This window comes from Vicugna pacos, chromosome 29 (genome assembly GCF_048564905.1).
Source record: "Vicugna pacos chromosome 29, VicPac4, whole genome shotgun sequence".
NCBI classification, from domain to species: Eukaryota; Metazoa; Chordata; class Mammalia; order Artiodactyla; family Camelidae; genus Vicugna; species Vicugna pacos.
In genome coordinates, this window is record NC_133015.1 from 19,562,334 (window position 1) to 19,581,958 (window position 19,625).

Below are 19,625 nucleotides of genomic sequence, written 5' to 3' on the forward strand. Positions count from 1 at the left end.
TTCCCGTGCAGGGGCAACCTGTATAGTGGCCCTACAGGGTGCTTTGATAATAAGCCCCTGCTACCGTGGCTCCTCTCCTGGCACTGGTTTACGGGAGCTGTGTTGCCTTTATGCAGATGCTGTAACATACCAGCTCCCACCGACCTCCTTCCTCCACGCACACATGCTTTTTACTTTTGATTTTTCTTGTATTCGAAAGAAAGGCACTAGGTTCTTTTCTAGCCCCCCTTTCTTACTTCAGTTTTCATCTGTAATCATATACTTTATTCCCTTTACAGTTACTCAGCTCTTTTAAAGCCACACGGACTGTGCTATACTTACCCCTTTGGTTAATCTGCATCAGTAGCACTGTGCTTGAGGGGACTGGCTACTTCACTCTTGTAACTACAGTTTGGCTTTACTGAAGACCCTTTCAAGGTTTCTCTACTTTTTCAATTACTATCTGCTCAAAATCACTGGTGGCTGAAGGCCTTTGTGTCACTACTGCTGAGCTCATTCAGAAGAATACTGTATTCTAGAGAAAATAGGATTTTAAAAACATTCTGAGAAGACCTCCCTTTTCTATTCTTGGAGCTCCCTTTTCGTTTATATTCGGCTGCATTCCCAGCCTTTGTTTCTCTTGTGGGTCTGGATCTCTGGAATCAGATGTTCCCATAATCAGTGCTGACAGTTTCTTCCCATTTAAAAATTTTCTAAGAGTAGACAATATTAAATAATGGCATGATGATATTTAAATAATGGCATGGATTTTAAAAATCTCTTTGGGGTCCATAAAGCAGAAGGAATCTCTGAGAAGAAAAATATTGCTTAAGAAAGGTAGGGGCTAAAAGCAGTTCTAAGAATTTGTCTAAACAGTTATAACCTTTTCCTTATGTAACACATTTTTTTCTCAGTTATCCAATTTTTCTCCCAATGTAAATATTTTTATCATTCTCATTTAAATCTGCACAATATTTTACTTTGCTCTATAAATCAAGTGACAAACATTTGTTGAATTGAAGTCTCTTTATAATTAATTGCTCTGCCTGCTTCTATGGTTTTGAACACTTCCCCTTTCAATATTATTTTCCTTTTAAAAAATAGCCTCTATTTTTATTTTGGATTAGTCTTGATCCTTTTGATTCTGGGACAGTCTCCATCCCCAAAATGCCATTTCTTCAGAGATCATCTTTATGAATTCTTCTCTCTTTCTGTGAATGACTGTTTGAAGAAAATTGAATCTGATCATTTTCTTCCCGAGATGAAGTCCATTCACTGACTCCACATTATCTAGCAGAGCATCTCAGCTGGTGTGACCTGAGCAGGTACAGATGTCACCAGACAATTCCCTCATTCCCTGGGGTGTGTGTGTGTGTGTGTGTGTGTGTGTGTGTGTGTGTGTGTGCTGAGTATGGCTTGGGGTAGCTAGCCCTCTGGGTGGTCATTTCTTACTGAGTGCCTTATAAATATTAGCCTTCTCTGTAAGTGTCGAGATATAAAATAGGCGGGGAATCATTGGGGTAAAACAGAATCCAAGGTCCCTCAAAGACCGACCCTGCCACTCACTTAGTGGACTGAACATACCCAACTGCTCATCACTTCCTGTGTCATCCAGGCTTTCCCCAGGCCTTGCTGAGTATCTCATGGGTTTTTTTGCTGAGTATCTCATGACATATTTTTGCCAGTATTTTAAATGTGTTTTCTTTGCTCCTTTCCTGGTGATGTAACATTCTTCATATAAGACCATGTTCTCATGCTCTGAGCAGCTGTGCTGGATGCTCTGACTCACAATTAGCCTCTGCTTAACTTTTCCATGCATCTGATTCACTTTATACAGACCATTATCTGCACTGCACTCTTCCATCATTATTTACATGCCTGGCTCACTTATTAGAATGTAAGATCTCTTAGGAAAGGGACCAAGTTTCATTCATCTCTGTATCCTTATGGTTTAATACAGAGAAGTCTTTCAATAACTGTTTCTGAAGGAATGAATCAATACATCAACAAAAGATTAGCTATTTAAGCTTGTTTAAAGCCCTAAAATTAAACAATAACATACTGGATCTGGACGAGCCAATGGAACCCAGAACAAAAAGAGATATGAAAGAAAGGCAGAATCCAATCAAACATTTAAATCTTTCTGAGAATTGGCAATCTATGTGGAATATAGGAAGAACGCAGAATTCCATCAGGAGATACGGTTGAAAGAAGTAAATAGAATGTCAACAAAGCATCTGAGTCACATGAGAGGACATTAAGATGTTTTGAAGAGTTCGCAAGTATAAAACCAACCAAAAAGAGACTCTTAAGAGGAGTAAAGTCTTCTCTCTACTCATCTAATTAGCTTAGTCCTGGTGATGTGTGCTGTTGAATTAATCACATTTGAAGGATATGGAATGAGCTCTCCTCTTCTTCCACCAACTATTTAAAAAAGCTCTGAAAATCCATTAGTGGGAAGTTATAATTCCCTTGGAATTTAGGGCCTGCTTCCCAGCTGAAAATCCCCTAACTTGCAACAAACTCCAATTGTTTGAGATGCTTATTTATTGGAGACAGCATTTCCAACACAGGGGATTGACTATAGAGAGAACAGAGAAAGCCAATTCCACCATTTTAAAACACTGAAGTAAAAATTTAAGATTTTGTGGTCATTGGGATAATCTGTGTTTACTTTGTACGTAAAATCTTTGTGTTTCTTAACATAATCAGATCGATGATGTCAGACCTGGCAGGTTGATCATGCAAAATCAATTCAAAATTTGAATTTGGTAATTAATTTTATGCTTGTGATTTTTAGATTGAAAGACATAGGAACATTTTGCTAAATTTGTGTATATTTAAGAGGATTTAAGATTTAACATGTGGATACGTTTATTTTATTAGATTTATTGGATTTGCTGGAATAGTTTAAAAACTAGGGAGCGTTTTGTTTATTAGGAGGACTGTTTGAAGGGCTTCTCCAGAATTCACGAGTGCAGGTTAAACGTTTAAAGGACTTTAAATCGTAAATGGAATAGATTATTTAAAGGAATTTAGATTATTGAATTTAAGTAGGTCAAATAATAATTAAAAGTTTAATGGAATATTATTCATTAGAAAACCTTAGAAAGGAGTGAAATTCTGACATGATAATATGGATAAACCTTGAAAACACTATGGTAAGTAAAGTAAATCAGACACAAAAGAACAAATACTGTATAATTCCAATTATGTGAGGCACCTAGAACAGGTAAATATGCAGAGATGGAGAATAGGACAGAGGTTCCCCTATGTGCCCCCCGTAAATGTTCCCCTTATAACTGCTACCCCCCCTTCCCTGCCCCCCCACAATCCCGCAGCAAAGACCGCCGCAGTGCCCTCCCACCGCCTGCTGATCTGATGTCCACAGGGGGGTGTTTGCTTTGGACGTGTAAGATCCCCCGTCCATTAAACCGCGGATGTGTCTGTCACTGACTCTGGGCTCCTCCTTCCATCAGGGCTCACAGGCTTATGGGGTGCAGATCAACAACCCTCAAACATCCATGTACTGCAAGACTCACGAAACAATGAGCAAGTTTCTATTTTGAGGATCATCCAGGCCTCTTCTGTTTTCTCTCCTTCCCCTGGTGCCCGACCTTTGGGTCATTCTACTTCTCTAGGGCTTCTCAAGACATTACAAAGTGAGGACGGGAGACTTGGAAGTTAACACTCAGACTAGTCAGTTTCTCTCCTTTTGTTTCTCTGTTAAATTCGTAGAGGTTAGGGGTGATTCTTATTTCCAATTCACATCATTGCTATGGGGATACTACCTTATTCTATTAAAAGGAATTCCTGGGAAGACAGGCAAATACATGAATGCTAGCCTGCAGGAAGCCTCAAGGACAGCAGAGACATGGAATGTTCTTCCCAGAGTCAGGCATCCTTCCAATGAAAAGTTCCCCAAAAGTATATTACCAGGGGTCAGATGGTTGCATAAAGAGCTATTTTAAGATGTTCAATGTAAAATATTGAACCTACATCTGGGGAGTTCATCTCCTTTACAAAAACTAGCACTTAGGGTTTTCAATGTACATTTTTCCTGCCATTCATACACAACTCAGACTGGCCTTCATGAGCTCAAACAGATGTCCCAGTTGCAATTTGCAACCTAATATCAGAAGTAATGCTAGCAACGGAGCCTCTGAAAAAGCCTGGCAATGTTTATACATGTTAATAAACAATGTTTATACATCTTTCGCCTCCTCTCCACACTTCCTTGAATTAAAACCTTTCTTTTTAGTAAGTCTAACAAGGTAGTAACAAGCCCACAAGTACGTTTTCACCAGGGGATGGTTCACAAACAAGATGCTGACGTGTTTTTACGACTACAGGTTCCAGATGTCCTGGTCTCACCAAAATGTTCATAGAGGTGGAGAGATATTAAAAAAAGAAATAAAAAAATGAAACAGATATAAATAGGCTTATTCATTAGAATGAATGATGGAAAGTATTGACCCTGCCCAGCAGTACCCTTCCTTTTGTGAGCTTTTTATTTCATTGTCTGACCTGCAATCATAGTCTTTATAGGAAATAGTGAAAGAGGCTGAGAGGTAACTAAGAAGCTGAGTGCCTGGAAATAAATGTTTCCTCAAGCATTTATTACCTTTCAGAAATGTCCATCAGCTGAAATGTTAGTCCCAGAGAACCACTTAAGCAGTGCAGAGGAGAAGCGGGTAGTTATTAATTTTTAAGGCTGGCTGACAGCTTTCAGTCCAAGAACAAGGCTTAACTTTGCATTTTGAATAATGCAGAGATTTTCATTAGTCAGAATAGAAATCGAAATGATGAATGATACACTGTCTGCCAGAATGCTGTGACATTGTATTATCTGTTTGCAGTTACCGTTCAGAAGAAGCTTTCCAGAAGTATGCTTAGGCAAATTGGAAGGCTACCGGTATTGTCTGCTTATTTTATGTTTAAAGTTTGTAAAAACAATTTGAAGGATGCGTCTTCTGACTGTGGGTTGGTAATGCCATACCCGAAGGCCCGTCCGTTATTGCACCTGAAAGCTAAGTGCTGGCACAAATTGTACTGGTCCACGAGATCATTGCAATTGGTTTCAGGCACTTATTTTTGCTCAAATCTGCCTTCTGAAGATTCTGGGACAATGTAATTACCAACTGCACTTTGAGTCTTACTTCTTTCAATAAAAAATGTAAAATTACCCTCCCTTGAGAACTATCAGACTAAAAGGTTTGTGATTGCTTTTCTCTGTCATCTCTCTTCCAGCAGATTATCATGTCAGGTTGGTCTAGGGCATATTAACTTCTTTTGAGCACCCAAGACCCTTTGGCTCTAAGTATTATTTGAATTGATGGCAACAAAGCTACTATATTCAGATGTCTCTCGGTAACTTAATGTATGGCCCTAATAACAAACGCTAGAATTAAACAGTAATAGAATAGGCTGCTAGCAGCCGCTTCAATGCCGGTTTGATGGGCATTAAAATAGCTGATTCAGAAATTTCTATAGAGAAACTTAAGCTACTTAAAGACTGTAAAGTCAATGAAACTACAGTATCTGCCAGTAACAAGACAATCCACATACACTGACATTATTACTCTGAAAACAGGCTGATGGAAGGTCAAAAATCTTCTACCCAATTTAGATGAGCCTTTTGTTCTGCATGTCATTTTGTATTTCCAAGTTTTGTTTAAAATCACAAGCCTCAAGGAAAGTCCTTTATATATTTATTCTACTAGAGAAAAATAAGACTATTGATGAATCCGTCTGCCCTCTCACTATAAGGTAGGATGAAGCATTAGCATCGTTTGAGAGCCTCCAACCAGTTCAGTGAGGAGAAGAAGAAAGAGGACCCTTTAGGTACCTACTCGAAAGTGCCTGATAAGGTATTCAGTGGGGATTTATCCATCAGTGTGTCATTGTGGTGGAAGTATTTATTTAGCCCCAATTCTAGTCCTTTTTTTTAGGTCCCAATTCCAGTTGAAATTGCTCAGGCTCACCCTCAGCTGGTTGGTTTTTGGCTGCTCAGGCTGTCTTAGCCGTGCGTTGGAAGCACATTGCTGATTTTCTGTACATTAACTTTGTCAGATTGTGGAACTACGAATGGAACACCTGAAAACACACTTTCCGAAGTTAACTTCATAGTCACAAGGGTTGTCATTACAATCGCACTTTTGAAATGCCAGAAAATTTCCAGCTCATTTACCATTAAAAAAAAAATACCGCCAAGCAAACACAAAGGAGATGATGGGGTATGTTTGCCTGATGAGTTTCATCTCAAGGTTTACTATTTCTTTCAGTTGCTTAAATAAAGCCTCATTGTCAGCTGGATTCCAGGTCATATACCAGACACTGTTCCTATTTGGTGGCAAGCACTCACCAGACCCTTTGGGAGCTGTGTTCTAGAAAGAAGTTGTGATGGCTGGCTAGACACTTACCTTCATTCTGTAAAAAAGAGTCAACTCTACAACCCAGACCGTAATCACAGCGATAGAGCCAAAACCCCTGGGATGGTTGGGTGTGCTTTGCTTATCTAATAATAACTTCCTTTCAAAAAGCAAATTAAACATTTTCTGTAGTATCGCACTAGCCCAGAATGGAGTTGTGCCAGGAAGTGCCTTATGCATTACCAGATGCACAGTAAACGCCAGGCATTAACCTGTGCTGCTAAATCTCCACCATATAACTTCAGGTAATTTGTCTGGTTTTTTTTTTTTTTTGAGTGTTCTGCTAAAATGTGACTACTTAGCTTTTTATCATTCCATTAATTCTTTTTCAGTATCTCTTTTTTGGGGGCATGGGAGTTAATTAGATTTATTTATTTATTTTTAGAGGAGATACTAGGAGTGAACCCACGAGCTCGTGTGTGCTGAGCACGTGCTCTGCCACTGAGCCATACCCTCCCTGACCAGCAACTCTTGTTTTTTTTGTTTATTTTTTTTTAACATCTCTCATTGAAGGCTGTCATTTTCATTTTCTCGGGGCATTTTATGTCATTTACAGACATGTAGTCATTGGCAGACTATATTGTTGCACTGATGTCATCGTTATTAGTCAGATTTCAAAATTCTGCAGCCAGCATGCTTACAACTGGTGATGGATAAAACAACTCTCATTTTTCTACCTGGAAGAAAGTTTAGTCTCTGATGAAAAGTTACTGAGATGATACAACAGCAGGTTTTCAGCGTCTGTGTCTCTGGGCATCCTCCCACACCCCTTGGACTGAGAACTTTAATACTTAGTGCCACCTTACTTGTGAGCAGTGTACCTTACGAGTGTCTGGTTGTAACTTTACTACGCTGATTTCAGTCATTTAAAATGCCAAAGAGAAAAGATTATCATCGCCCTGTAATGGTTAGTTGTGGAAGCAGTATCTCATCTAAAATAACCCCACAGGTAGACACAGGTGTACTTACAGGTGTCTTCTTCTTCCATGAAAATACTGATCACATAACAGGCACACACAAAACCAACCAACTGCAAAGGAGAGAAAAAACACCTTAAAAATCTAGGACAGGTGTCCGTGATTAGAGAGCCTATGTAACCGACAGATGAAGAACACACAGCAGTATCACCCATCAATTTGTAACAGGAAAAAAAAAGTTAAAAATTTTTTATGCTACTTAAATGTTTTAAAAGAACAGCTGTGATTTTAAAGAAACTTTTCATTTCTACTTGGCTTTAATAGCTTTCTAAAACAGTACAGAGAAAAGGGAAAAACTGTAGATGTTTCACTTAGGTTTTGATTTGGGGTTTACAGTTTTTATATTTTAAAATCACCACAGATTACTCAGAACATACATTTTAAAGTTTTGACTATTTATAGAGCAATTTGTAGCAACCCTCATTATTATTACAGTGTTTAATTTTTACAATTTTAATGTTTAATAACCACAAAGGGAATCAAAATATGTTCATTGCAAATTAAATACCAATCATTTACTTAATTATTTAAAATGCTCTGAGAATGTAAATTCTTTTTAAATGCTAAACTGTTTTGTTAACTAGATCATAAGGAAAGGCATTATCTTTCACGTCATTCGTCATAACGTTGAGAGAGAAGAGATAATTTACACTTCTGGTACTAACGGTTAAAAGAATAAATTCAAGGGCCAGGTTTCTGGTTTTTCCCACTGTTTTCTGCACTTATTCTGCTGAGAAGATGACTTTCATTCTATGGAGACAGAGACACTGCAATTTCTGGAGGACAAACTTGTCCATGAATCTAGTCTAGTCCAAAATTACTCCAAGTACTTTGATGAAAAAAAAGATACTTCAAAATAAGGTATAAAGTCTGTCCTCTGCCCTTCTTCCCTGCACATCTGCAAGTTGAAGTCAGACCCAAGCTGAGGAGGAGAGTTTTTAAGTGGATGAGAGTTTGCACTGGCCTGGGCTGGACTTTTAAACATCTACAAGGGACCAAAAGACCTACAGGTTCTGCCTGAAATGTGACCCAAAGGGTGAGACAAACTACAACTATGGAATTGAAGGGCTGGTAGAAGAAGGAATAAAATTGCCTTTTGATGATATTCTACTAAGTCCAGTTCATTCCATAAACCAGTTGCATAGAGAAGAAAGAGATGGCCCATGAGCCTATAACTAAGAACTTTCTAAGGGATTTTTTGGCCCAAGTCCTTTATATTATAGTTGGTGAATATCCCAGTTACGTTCTTACGACCCAAGTCAATACTTTTCAGAAGCTTATTAATAGCTACTCAAATTTGCACAATTTAAAGTTACTGTAATGCATTTAAGCAATCTCCTACTATTGAAAGTTGTTCTCCAAGTTTCTATATTATAAATACTATTATAATGAATAATAATGCCTTTCCTATAGTTTGGATTTTCTGATTTCCAGAGATGCCATCAATATTTTATGCCTTTTTTACACATTGTTAAATTGCTTTTCAAAAGGTTTGTTTTATCTTTTACCCTACGATAGCACAGAATGACAGTGCTTGCTTTGTCATGGCCTTAGTAGCATAAGATTTTTCATTTAAAAAGTATATGCCAGCATAATAGACAAAATGACAGCTCTTCATTTATTTCATTTGCAATAGATATATTTCACATGGAATATTTTCATATTTTGTTACCCACTTATATTTTTTCTATTCTGAATTATCTGAAGAAGTCCCTTTTCTATTTATTAACTTCATGCTATTTTCATTAATTTGTATGAATCCATATGGGGTTTGTATACTGAGCCTTTGTTATATTTGTTGTAATTTTTTTTTCTCTTTATCTCAGCAAGTGATAGTGATGGCTTCATAACTGAGGGGTGTTTTCTTAGTAAACTGTATATTGGAAGGCATCTGCCAACAAGTAACTTTCTGGTTTCTTAGCAGGACTCTGTCTTAGGGGTGTGTGTGTGTGTGTGTAACTCAAGAACTTTCTTGTATTAACTCTGATTGCTGCTGTAATAAATTACCACAAATGCAGTAGACTAAAATAACCCAGATTTATTATCTATAGTTCTGGAGGTCAGAAGTCTGATAATGGTTCTCATTGGGCTACAACCCAGGTGTTAGCAGGACAGCACTCCTTCTGGAGTATTTTTGTCTTTTTCAGCTTCTAGAGGACGCCTGCACTCCTTGGCTTGTGATCCCATTTTTCCACCTTCAAGGTCAGCAACCTTGAACTGAGTCCTTCTTATGCTGCCATGTCCCTGGTTCTCCCTCTTCTGCTCCTTGTTCCACTTTTAAAAACTCTTGTGATTACATTGGACCCATCTGGATTATCCAGGATAATTTCCTCATTTTATGGTCACCTGATTAGCAACCTCAATTCCCTCTGCAACCTTAATTCATTCCCCTTTGGAGCTTAGGCCATTATTCTGCCTGCCACATCCGTGCACTTGTATTTTAGGTTCTCTGTAAACCTCTGCACAATTTAAAACACAGTGAAGAAGGAGAAGTGATACTGAAGAAATTATTTACATTTTAATGTATGAAGTAAAATTATAGCATCCTGATTAAAAAAAAAAAAGACGAACTACAGAGACATGAATTTGGAACCAAGTATTATCAACACAGATCCTGTTTCAATCACAGTAATAAATGTACAAATGTAATAAAAAGTTCTTGGAATTGAAAGAACATTTATAATTGCTAATATGCATATTTTGCTTATCATGTGCTGAATAGTGTTCTAAGCTCTTCTCATAATAATCCACATAACCCTCAAAAGAAACCTAGCAAGTAGCTGCTGTGATGATCTCATTTTAGAGATGGGGGAACGAAGGCAGCAGAAGTTCAATGACTTACCCAGTGATGGGCACCCAATGTAATTAGCTAGTGAGAGGCAGAACTGGGGCTCAAACCCAGCCTGTCATTGGTAGTGTTTGCCTGTGAACGTTTTCCTCTTACAAAAAGAAAAATAAAATAAACAGTCCATCAAAACAAACAAAAAAAGTAATTTCAAAATAAAGTTTCAGGCTAACTTCTGAGTGTGAGTAAGGTTGTGACAAGGTTTAGTGTTGTATTGGCCGTCCCCTCCCTCCCAGCGAGGGTCTGCAGACCCACAAGGTTGCTGAATTGTATCCCATATCAGAAATGATTATCTGACATTAATTAATAAAGGGAAATGCAGGTCACGAGAAAACAACTTGAAAGGAAACTTCGAGAAGTTACTTTGCACATTAATCCGTTCCTCTCAGGAAATGCCATCTTCTAATATTGGGGAGAAAACTTCTCTCAGAAATCCGGTGTCTGCACCTCTAGTCTGTGTTTTCACACTTTTGCCATAAATGTGTATCGACAAGCAGAACATAATTATTTCAAGTAGTTCTGATCTCAAATACACAGTTTCCGGAACAATTTAAATTTTGAAGATATTGTCTCTTTAATTTCATTAGATCATCATTGTTTCCACTTTGTACTGTAGCCGACAGTTTTATATGAGGAGGAAGGTACATGTCAGCTCTGCCATTAAAAAAAATTTTTTTCCATGCCCGTGTCCGTAATTTGTTTTATTTTCCACCCATTGATTCTTGGAGGAAAAGTTCTAAGCTACACGATCATTTTCTGAGCATTAGTCTTCTGAAAACTAGGCTATATAATCTGTAAACCTACTTACCTAGCACATAAGTTAAATCTTGCAAATCATTATTTTTTCATCTAAGTAGGTGAAAGATAAGCCAAATGTTATTTATTTATTTATTTATTTATTTATTTATTTATTTATTTATTTATTTTTTAATTGATTTATAATCATTGTACAATGTGTCAAATTCCAGTGTAGAGCACAATTTTTCAGTTATGCATGAACATATATAAGCCGAATGTTTTGACTGAGTGCCACAGGACTTTTTAGAATAAAGCTAAGGCCGTCACGATAGCTCAGTAGTACAGTGAATATTATTTTTCTACTTTCCTAATAGACTATAAATCTTTAGAAAAACATATAGTACTTCTACCTACACCTTTATGTTGATTTGAAGTAAGAGAAATTATTCTTTTGTCTTCATTGTTATCTTTTGAGGTGACAATGGTGTATAAAGTGCAGACTAGCATATTATTAGCCTCTTTGACAGGGGACGTATTTTGGTGTCTTCTAATATTAGCTCATTCCACTTGGCATGCTGGGTCCATCAGCATTTACTGGTTGGCTCATTGGCATTTACTGGAAGAAAGGCCAGAGGATTGATGAGAAGGACTCTTGAGAGCAAACTCAGTCAACTCAATGTTGAAGCGCTGTTTTCAAACATCAATATGTAGAGTTAATTTGATAGGGTTGAAAAAATCCCATCCTGAGAGAGAAGTTTTAACTGAAAACTAAGTCTGCCTCACGCTCCTCTGGATAAAATGTCTGGAAAATAGTCATTGTTAATGGCTGTCCCATAAATTGCTTTGTGACTTACTTATACATTTAAAGATACAAATCTAAGCAACCCATATAAGGTAAAATTTTTGTGTGCATGGCAAACTTTTTAATGATTCTAATACAAGTTTCCTTCTAGGTTAAAAAGAAAGGGGTTGACCAGATGGCTAACACTAAAGACCAAATGTGAGTTAGGTAGCCCTGATCTCATCATTTGAGTAAGTGCAGTGGAAATTCAGGGAGAGGTTTGGGGTTAGGATGAGACACTGAGCAAGTTAAAAGAACTGCGTAAGAAGATGATCATGGATGTACGTTTATAAAGGCAAAAGGGCCCAGCTCATTTGAATAATTTTTTTAAAGTATGTTTTTACTCAAGTTTCATTTATCTTGTATTTCTTCCCTGTGTTTTAGGACCATGGATTATTTTGAAATTATTGTTAACTCTGAAAAGATTAATTGTCTATGTACTGAAGACAGTTGGTCAATATGTTTATTTCTCTTTTTCCAAATGAGTCTTTTGACTAACGGAAAGTAAAATCAGCTTCTTTTTTTTTTTTCCTTTTTCTATGCTATCTGCCATTTATTAGTACTTTGATAAGAGAAATCCAGAGTCCACCACACTACTCGAGGGGTTCTGGAATTCTGGGCTCTCTCTTAAGATGAAGGCTGCAAAGCTCCAGTTTGTTGTACTAAACTGGGTTTGCCCAGGAGGTAAACCTACAGCTGGACCAGCAAAGATGCTACGGGAGGAACTCTATTCTAACTGGGCCTTGTTGGTGAGAGATACTGACAGAGAGAGTGGAAAGAATAGCTGGCTATCTCATCTTCATCAGGAAAACTGTACATTTCCATGATTTGGGCTATGTCATAGGCATCAGAGTACAAAGCAGGAACTGAGGCCACCAGCCTCTCCAACTGAGGATCTTGGATTTGGACATCACTTGTAGGACTCTCAGTGAGGATAGAGTCCCCCACCCAACTGAAAGGGCCTAAGGGCTGAGGTGAGAAGGAGCTACAGAAATCTGAAACTGTTGGGGGGAATAAATGAGGACTTGATGCTGTTGACACGTTCTTGGCTGGAAGGATCTGGTTTGGTGGCTTCAGTGATTTCTGTTGCTGCTGCTGCTGCTTCCTCATTTTGAACTGCCTATTCCTGAACCAAATCTTTACTGTTGAGTCTGGTAGGTTGAGTTTTAAAGCAAGTTTTCTCTGGAGATTTTTATCTGGAAACATGTTGCAGCTAAACAGAGCCTCCAACTCTTTGTGCTGTGTTTGGGTAAATGAGGTGCGTTCTTGATGCTTCTTCCATTTCTTGGGACCAGCCAGTAACTGTGAATCATCCTGGGAGTTCATGCTGGAATCATCCACACAGATAAAAGGATCTGGCTGGGGGTTCTCTTGGGCCATTTTGTTCATCAGGGGTGCTGACATCTGGCAAAGAAAGCCTGTCATAAATTCCCTTGGATTGCCTATTTTCAAGACTTCTTGATGTGTTTCTCTGGAAATGCAATTCCTTTAGTGTCAAAATCAGCTTCTTAATTATAGTGACACCAGGCTTCCCTTCCCTATTCAGTGAATTTTTTGTTGTTAATGAAATGTGGGACCAACCAGTTTTAAAATGACAGAGCAATGCACAGCAACAGAAAAGTTGTCAGATCCAATTGTTTACTAATGGACTTTAATAATATCTTGATAGATGAAAAGAAAGGAATTTTGGCCAAGTAACTGAAATGTACAATGCCATTAGCTGGAAACAGTCAGATAAAGACATGCCATCCTAGAAATATTAGATCATTGTCCAGGCTTTCAAACAGAATTTGCCAGCCATAATCTCAATATTATAACAAATGGATTAATTAAAATATATCCTTTTACTTTTGCTTTATTGATTGGTATTCTAATAAAATATTTATGGCCAAAATTACTTTTGCTATCATGATTAACCAAAATAGCTGTTTAATTAATAATGTTATTCTCATGAGAACGTGTCTAGACATCATGTTAATCACTAATTTGTAGATGGCTGACTGTTGAGTAGTTCTTGGTTTCCCAGAATATGAGTTGAAAGAGTCCCTGTGGCTTTCTGCTTATCTCCAAGAAATGGAATAAAATGTGTTCTTGCCAATAGCAAAGACACACAAAATAAACAACAGCAGGGTAATAACCCTGATTACATCTGCTTTAAATAAGGGTTTGAAAGAGTCATTCATTTTAAAGACACCCATTTTCTCATCCATTAAAGCCGTCCATCTCTACAGTGATAATGTTTACACAATTTTCTCCTCCGTACTGTAAATTCTGAGGGCACAGGTTCCATCTTTTTCAATATGTTAAATAGATGCAAATGGCGAAAGATTAGATTCCAACACCCTTTTATGTGAAGGGATGGATTCGTTTTTATAAGTAGGATTCATTTTTTTTCTAATTGAAGTATAGTCGGTTTACAATGTTGTGCTAATTTCTGGTGTACTCCAGTGATTCAGTTTTATGTATATATGTATATATGTATAATATAAAGACCCACATATATATACATATATTTACATCTTTTCATTATAGGCTATTACATGGTGTTGACTATAGCTCCCTGCGCTGTATACAGTGGGACCTTGTTGTTTATCTATTTTATATATAATAGTGTGTATCTGCAAATCCTGAACTTAAGGCTGATTTGTCTTGACCGCAGGCCTTGTGTAACGATTGATGGGAATCAGGTTTCACACATGCAGATGCTAGGATGACACATGCCTGTGTGTCCTGCCAATTGTGGGTCTTAGTAAGAATGAATCCAAAAAATGAGTCATCCCTAAGAGCCTGAGTGTCTCAAGGGATCAGTTTGGGGTGACGTGGATGGGTGAGAAGAGCCCATTTAGGGATTTCAGAGAGAGGAGCCCATTCCAGCATAAACTTAGGTGAGAGAGTTTGTGGGTCTGAGGGAAGCCAAAAGGATTCTTGAACAAAAATAACTCTCCAACTGCTCTTGCAAACTTCCCGGCATTCACACCAACAGCGAAGCCCTAAAGCTGAAGAGAACCCGTAAGGAATGACAGAAGTTTCTCTAGTTGACCCACAGGTTCTAAACTGCTTTCTGTTGGTTAATTTTTTCTCAAGTCCAAAATGACTTTGTACAAGTCCCGGCCAAAGCTGTCTCCGGGAGGCAGGCAGAGGCTGACACGCCAGGCTCTGTGCAGGGTCAGGTCCCTAGGAAAGTCATTAAGCGGAACGTCTGAGAGTAGGAAGCTTCCGTATGTGATTTATTTGGGTTAAGGTGTTAAGTTGCTTATAAAGAAGGCAGGGCTGCCTCCCGTCCAGAGCTGTGCAGCGTCTGGGGTTTCACTCCGCTTGTAAGCTAACAGGTCAGCCTGCTGGCCTTTCATGGACGCTGGCCGGAGACAAGGACGTCACCACTCACGGCGCAGAAACCAGCACGAGCCTCACGCCTGTCTGCTGCGTCCCCGCGGCCCTTGGGCCGCGATGGAGCCCTGCGCATGCGGTGGGCTGTGTTCTGCGAGAGAAACGTTGGGTCATTTTAAGCATTTCTCTAAGTCAAGAAAAAGTCAAACAATAGAGAAATGAGCAAGGAACACAAGCATCTAGCCACAGAGAGAGAAAGAAAACTAACTGTGGAACGATGTCAGACATCAGTCATACATTAAATGCACACTAAGACTACAAGAAAGTCATTGTGTCACCCAATTTTGCATCTTTTTTTTTAATTTTTGTGGGTGTTGTGTTAGGGTGGTCAGATAGATATTCTCATATACTACGTTTGGAAGAACAATTTGGCAAAAACCGTTATACTCTTTCACCTTGTAATTTTACCTGTAAAAACCCGTTATGCTGAAATATTTTGTAAATCTCTATAATGATTTTTTTTTGAGCTACTTTTATTGCAAGAGGGAGCAAGTCTCCTGCTTGTCAGGGGTGGGGTGGGGGAGCAGTTACCTCATCCCTAAAGGTTGCTTGCGGAAAACACAACTCTGAGAAATTGCTCAGGTAAAGAGCAATGATAAATTTGGAGGTCATCCGTGTGTCTGTAGATGGCGCTCACAGCCACGTGACTGGACTAGATCCCTAAGTCAGGGAGTGAAGGCAGAGAAGGGATCCAGGGATGAAGCTCTGGAACAAGATGACACTTGGGGGTTGGAGAGAAGCCCCGCCTCCTGCAAAAGAGACTGAAAAGGACTGACTCAAGACCTATACAAGAAAGAGATACAAGACAGGGAGAGCGATCAGCCTCCCCAAAGGACTGTGCGAGGCCGAGGGCAAGGAGCACCGTGTTACTGACCACTGGGCTGAGCAAAGCGGAGGAAACGGGTGACCCTGATGGGAGTTGTTTTGATGCAGGGTGGGGCAAAAATCTGATCAGAGTGGGTCCAAGAGAAAAATAGGAGGTGAATAACTGTTTCAGGGAAGGGCATAGCTCAGTGGCAGAGCATGTGCTCAGCCTGCACGAAGTCCTGGGTTCAATCCCCAGGGCCTCCATTAAAAAAAATAATTATATAAATAAACCTAATTACCTCCTCCGCATCCTCCTCCCCTAAAAAACGACAAAACAAAAAACCCAGAACTGTTTCCAGGAGTTTTGCCTAAACGGGGCGTAGGGAAAGAAACAGAATCTGGAGAAAGATGAGGTTTTTTTGTGTACTTGGTTTTGTTTTTAAAAGTGGGCATGACTACAACACTTTTGTTTTCTGATGTGAATAAACTCTTTCTTAAAACATGATTTGCATTCGCATTCTGGGGCAATGGAGAACAGACGTCATCCTCCCCTCCCCGGCACACAGACGCGTGTTGTCTGCTTCCAAGCCCTCAATTATCCTGCCTCAGCCTGGCTTTCAAGACTTTTCTCACTCCTGTCTGCTGTGAGCCTGCGTTCCCGCTCCCTGGGCACACCCCATTCTCTGCCTGCCCACGACCCCCTAACCTGTTCTCACATCTCTGTTTGCACAAACCCTCGCATCGTTTCAGCCCTGTTGTTGAGGTCACTTGCTCCGACCTCCCCCGTGGCTGCGCCTCTCGTCTGAACTGTCTCCACACCGTGTTGCTCTCGCTCTAATGGCAGTTCCCAGGACTGCCTGTATGTGCGCTGGTTATCTTTCCAGTAGATCCTGGAGAGCAGGACCCTCCTGAGAGAGCTGACGGAGTGGCCACATCCTCTGAGATCCTGCCCTGGTCCCTGCGCCTTCCCTGACTTTGGTCCAGCCTCTCATTCCACGAGGAAGACACGGCTCACATCCCTCTGCCTGCCTGTCTCCACCGCCAGGCTCTTTCAAGGTGAGAACTTTTTCTCAGTGCCACTTTGCATTCCTGCCACAGCACCCGGTACAAGGAAGGTACTCATTAAATGCTTTTGAGTGAATAAATGATGAGAAGCATGGTATTCCAAAGCAAAGCGAGGCAGGGAAACCAGTCTGGCTGAAACACAGTGGGTGAATATCAGAATTCCAACACGGTAGCAATGCAGAAACGCCCACACGGTCCCTGTGCCCCTCAGCCAGCTCTGCTCACGTGCTGCAGCAGCCCTTGACTCGGTAAGTTCCATAGATTTTTGCTGCTTTGCTTTGACACCGCCTGGATCGCATAACAAACATGAGAACAAGACAATGACTGTCCCCTCTTAGACGGATGGATGAAACAAACATGCAGAAAGAAAGGGATACTGGGACACGAGGCTCTTGTCACTTATGAGTTAACTGTTGGCTGATTCTGTATGAAATCAAACTTTTGAAGTACATTAAAAATAGCTACAGGAGTTCCCGAATACTTGCTGCTGCCTTCGCTGAGGAGAGGAGAATCAACGTGATGGGATAATCATTTTCCAGCCACTTGATTGAAGGGATACAGTGGTTTTTTTAAGGAACGGTAGTGCTCCAGCCCTCGCAGCAAGTCCAAATGCAGCCTGCCGTCTTGCACGTCAGGATGACAGACAGCAGACTGTCCAGATGTGCGACACATGGTTGCTAATTTGGGAATCTTCTGGTTCCCTCTACTAGGAGGGGTCAGGGGTCAGCTCTGTGCTGTGGCTCACCCCCAGTTCTGGGCTGGGTGGTGGGCAGATCCTTCCTTTGCAGGGAGACATTAAAACAACTCCGAGACTGAAGAACAGGCAGCAGGTGGACCGTCTCATCGCACAGTGCTGTGTGGACACATTTCTTTCTCTGTGGCTCCCAGGGGGGCCTTTTCATGCAACTGTCACCCACACCCATCTGTTTCCTCCCGTGTGCCCGGCAGAACAGAAGCCTAGGGTCTCAGGATCCTCGGGGGAGGAGGTCCGAGGAGAGACTGGCTTCTTATGTATTTGGATCACTCTGGGGACAGTGTCCTCGTAATCCGAGTAATTCCTCACCTATTTGTTTTTTAATCAAGCTGCTCCTACTTCTTCAGGAATCCAGAATTAGAGTTATGTCTGTTTACGGAAGGCGTCCTTCGCCAAGTGAAGCCTGAAATTATCTGAAGACGTTTGGTTCCCTGTCCTAAGAGTCCCACTGGCACCCTGGGCTCCAAATGAATCAATGAATATGGAAATAAGTTGCTTTCTCCGCGATGACCATAAAAACGCACAGCAGCAACAGCACCGCGTTTGTCTGGGCTTCGGGGATTTATTGCCCTGATGTGATTGAGAGGCACTTGTGTGGATAGTCAAAATGGAAAACAAATGGCTTGCTGCCTTCTACCAAGGAAGATAAGCTTTTTAACGACAGGCTTTTGTGATGCAGACGCTGCACAAGCCAGCTCAGAGGACACGAATGTTACTCTGACTTGCAAAGAGCGGCGCTCTCCACGCGTCTCCCGCATGGAGTCACGGAGGGCTAAGAGCAAACCAACCAACCAGCCACCCGACCTCTTGAGGTCGCTCATTTCATCTGCGACCTTTCCAAGTGTCCACTGCCAAGCTCAATAACTCTGCAATGCTACCGTGTAAAACCTGGTAGGGTCATAGTACCTGTGCTACAAGGTAATTTGAAGAAAGATGTTTCTGTGAAGGAAAATGTCTTCTAGTTCTTACCCACGTTACAATCCTCACTGTAAAGCTGAAAATGAACAGTGTAACTGTGAGATGAACGTAAGTGTAGTTTGAAGATACAGACTTCTTTTTGTGATGGTGCCGGAAGGTGGTGGGTAAGGTGGTGGGTGAGCATACCCGTCTTTGTGGAGATGGGGACTTATTCCAAGTTACCCCAAGCTCTGCCTCCTCCGTCCCTGACCCTCTGAAGGAGTCAGGTCCAGGTAACTGGAGTAGAAGCTGGGCTTCGGCAGGAGCCCTCCACCTGTGTCCACTCGGACTGGCCTCCGACTTGTTTGTTCCATCTCTGTCCCCGTTCCCATCTTGAGCTTTTTACTCCACTCTCTAGCAACTCAGACCTCTTGTTCTGATGACTCATTTTCAATCTGCTCCCTGGCTTACTAGAGAATATTGACTCTTTTTGTGCCTTCAGGGTCAAGGGTGAGCACCCTCTGGACTCAGGAGAGACGGTCTTGCCAATATGTACTCAAAGCCACCTGGCCGCTGGACCACGCAGCCCAACAGTGGAATGTGTGTCTCCAAACATTGTGTTGAGAACTGCAATCCCCAGAGCACCCACTGGGAGGCAGTAGAAGGCAGAGCAGCCGTGCTCCGAGCCCCAGGCTGAGGCTGCCAGGCACTGCCCCACATACCGATCTGCATGTCTCTCCACTGCCCCCTGCTCTCACCGAGGACCTGGCTCAGTAAGAAACGGGGTTATTCAGGGGCCATTAACAAATGGCAATGTCTGGAGCCCTGTCTGTTGTGGACACTGCTTCTGCCATCCAGACAGTCATGTAACCTCGGTAGACGTCTCAGCCCCTTGCAGCAGATG

At 40.8% G+C, this 19,625-nt stretch overlaps 2 protein-coding genes across 2 annotated transcripts in view; both read right to left on the reverse strand.

Annotated features, from left to right (window-relative positions):
* NKAIN3 (sodium/potassium transporting ATPase interacting 3) overlaps nucleotides 1-19,625 on the reverse strand; it is a 409,711-nt gene that overhangs the window by 18,959 nt on the left and 371,127 nt on the right. The window contains exon 5 of the mRNA XM_072951671.1: nucleotides 7,380-7,440. Coding sequence (XP_072807772.1) covers nucleotides 7,380-7,440 — 61 coding nt within the window. The remainder of the gene's footprint in view (nucleotides 1-7,379; nucleotides 7,441-19,625) is intronic.
* Nucleotides 12,544-19,113, reverse strand: LOC102534499 (arginine-fifty homeobox-like). Its single transcript, XM_015239543.2, has 2 exons — nucleotides 18,965-19,113; nucleotides 12,544-13,282 (listed from the first exon to the last, which is right to left on the reverse strand). Exons 1-2 carry the CDS (start codon nucleotides 19,111-19,113, stop codon nucleotides 12,544-12,546), a joined length of 888 nt encoding a protein of 295 aa, XP_015095029.2.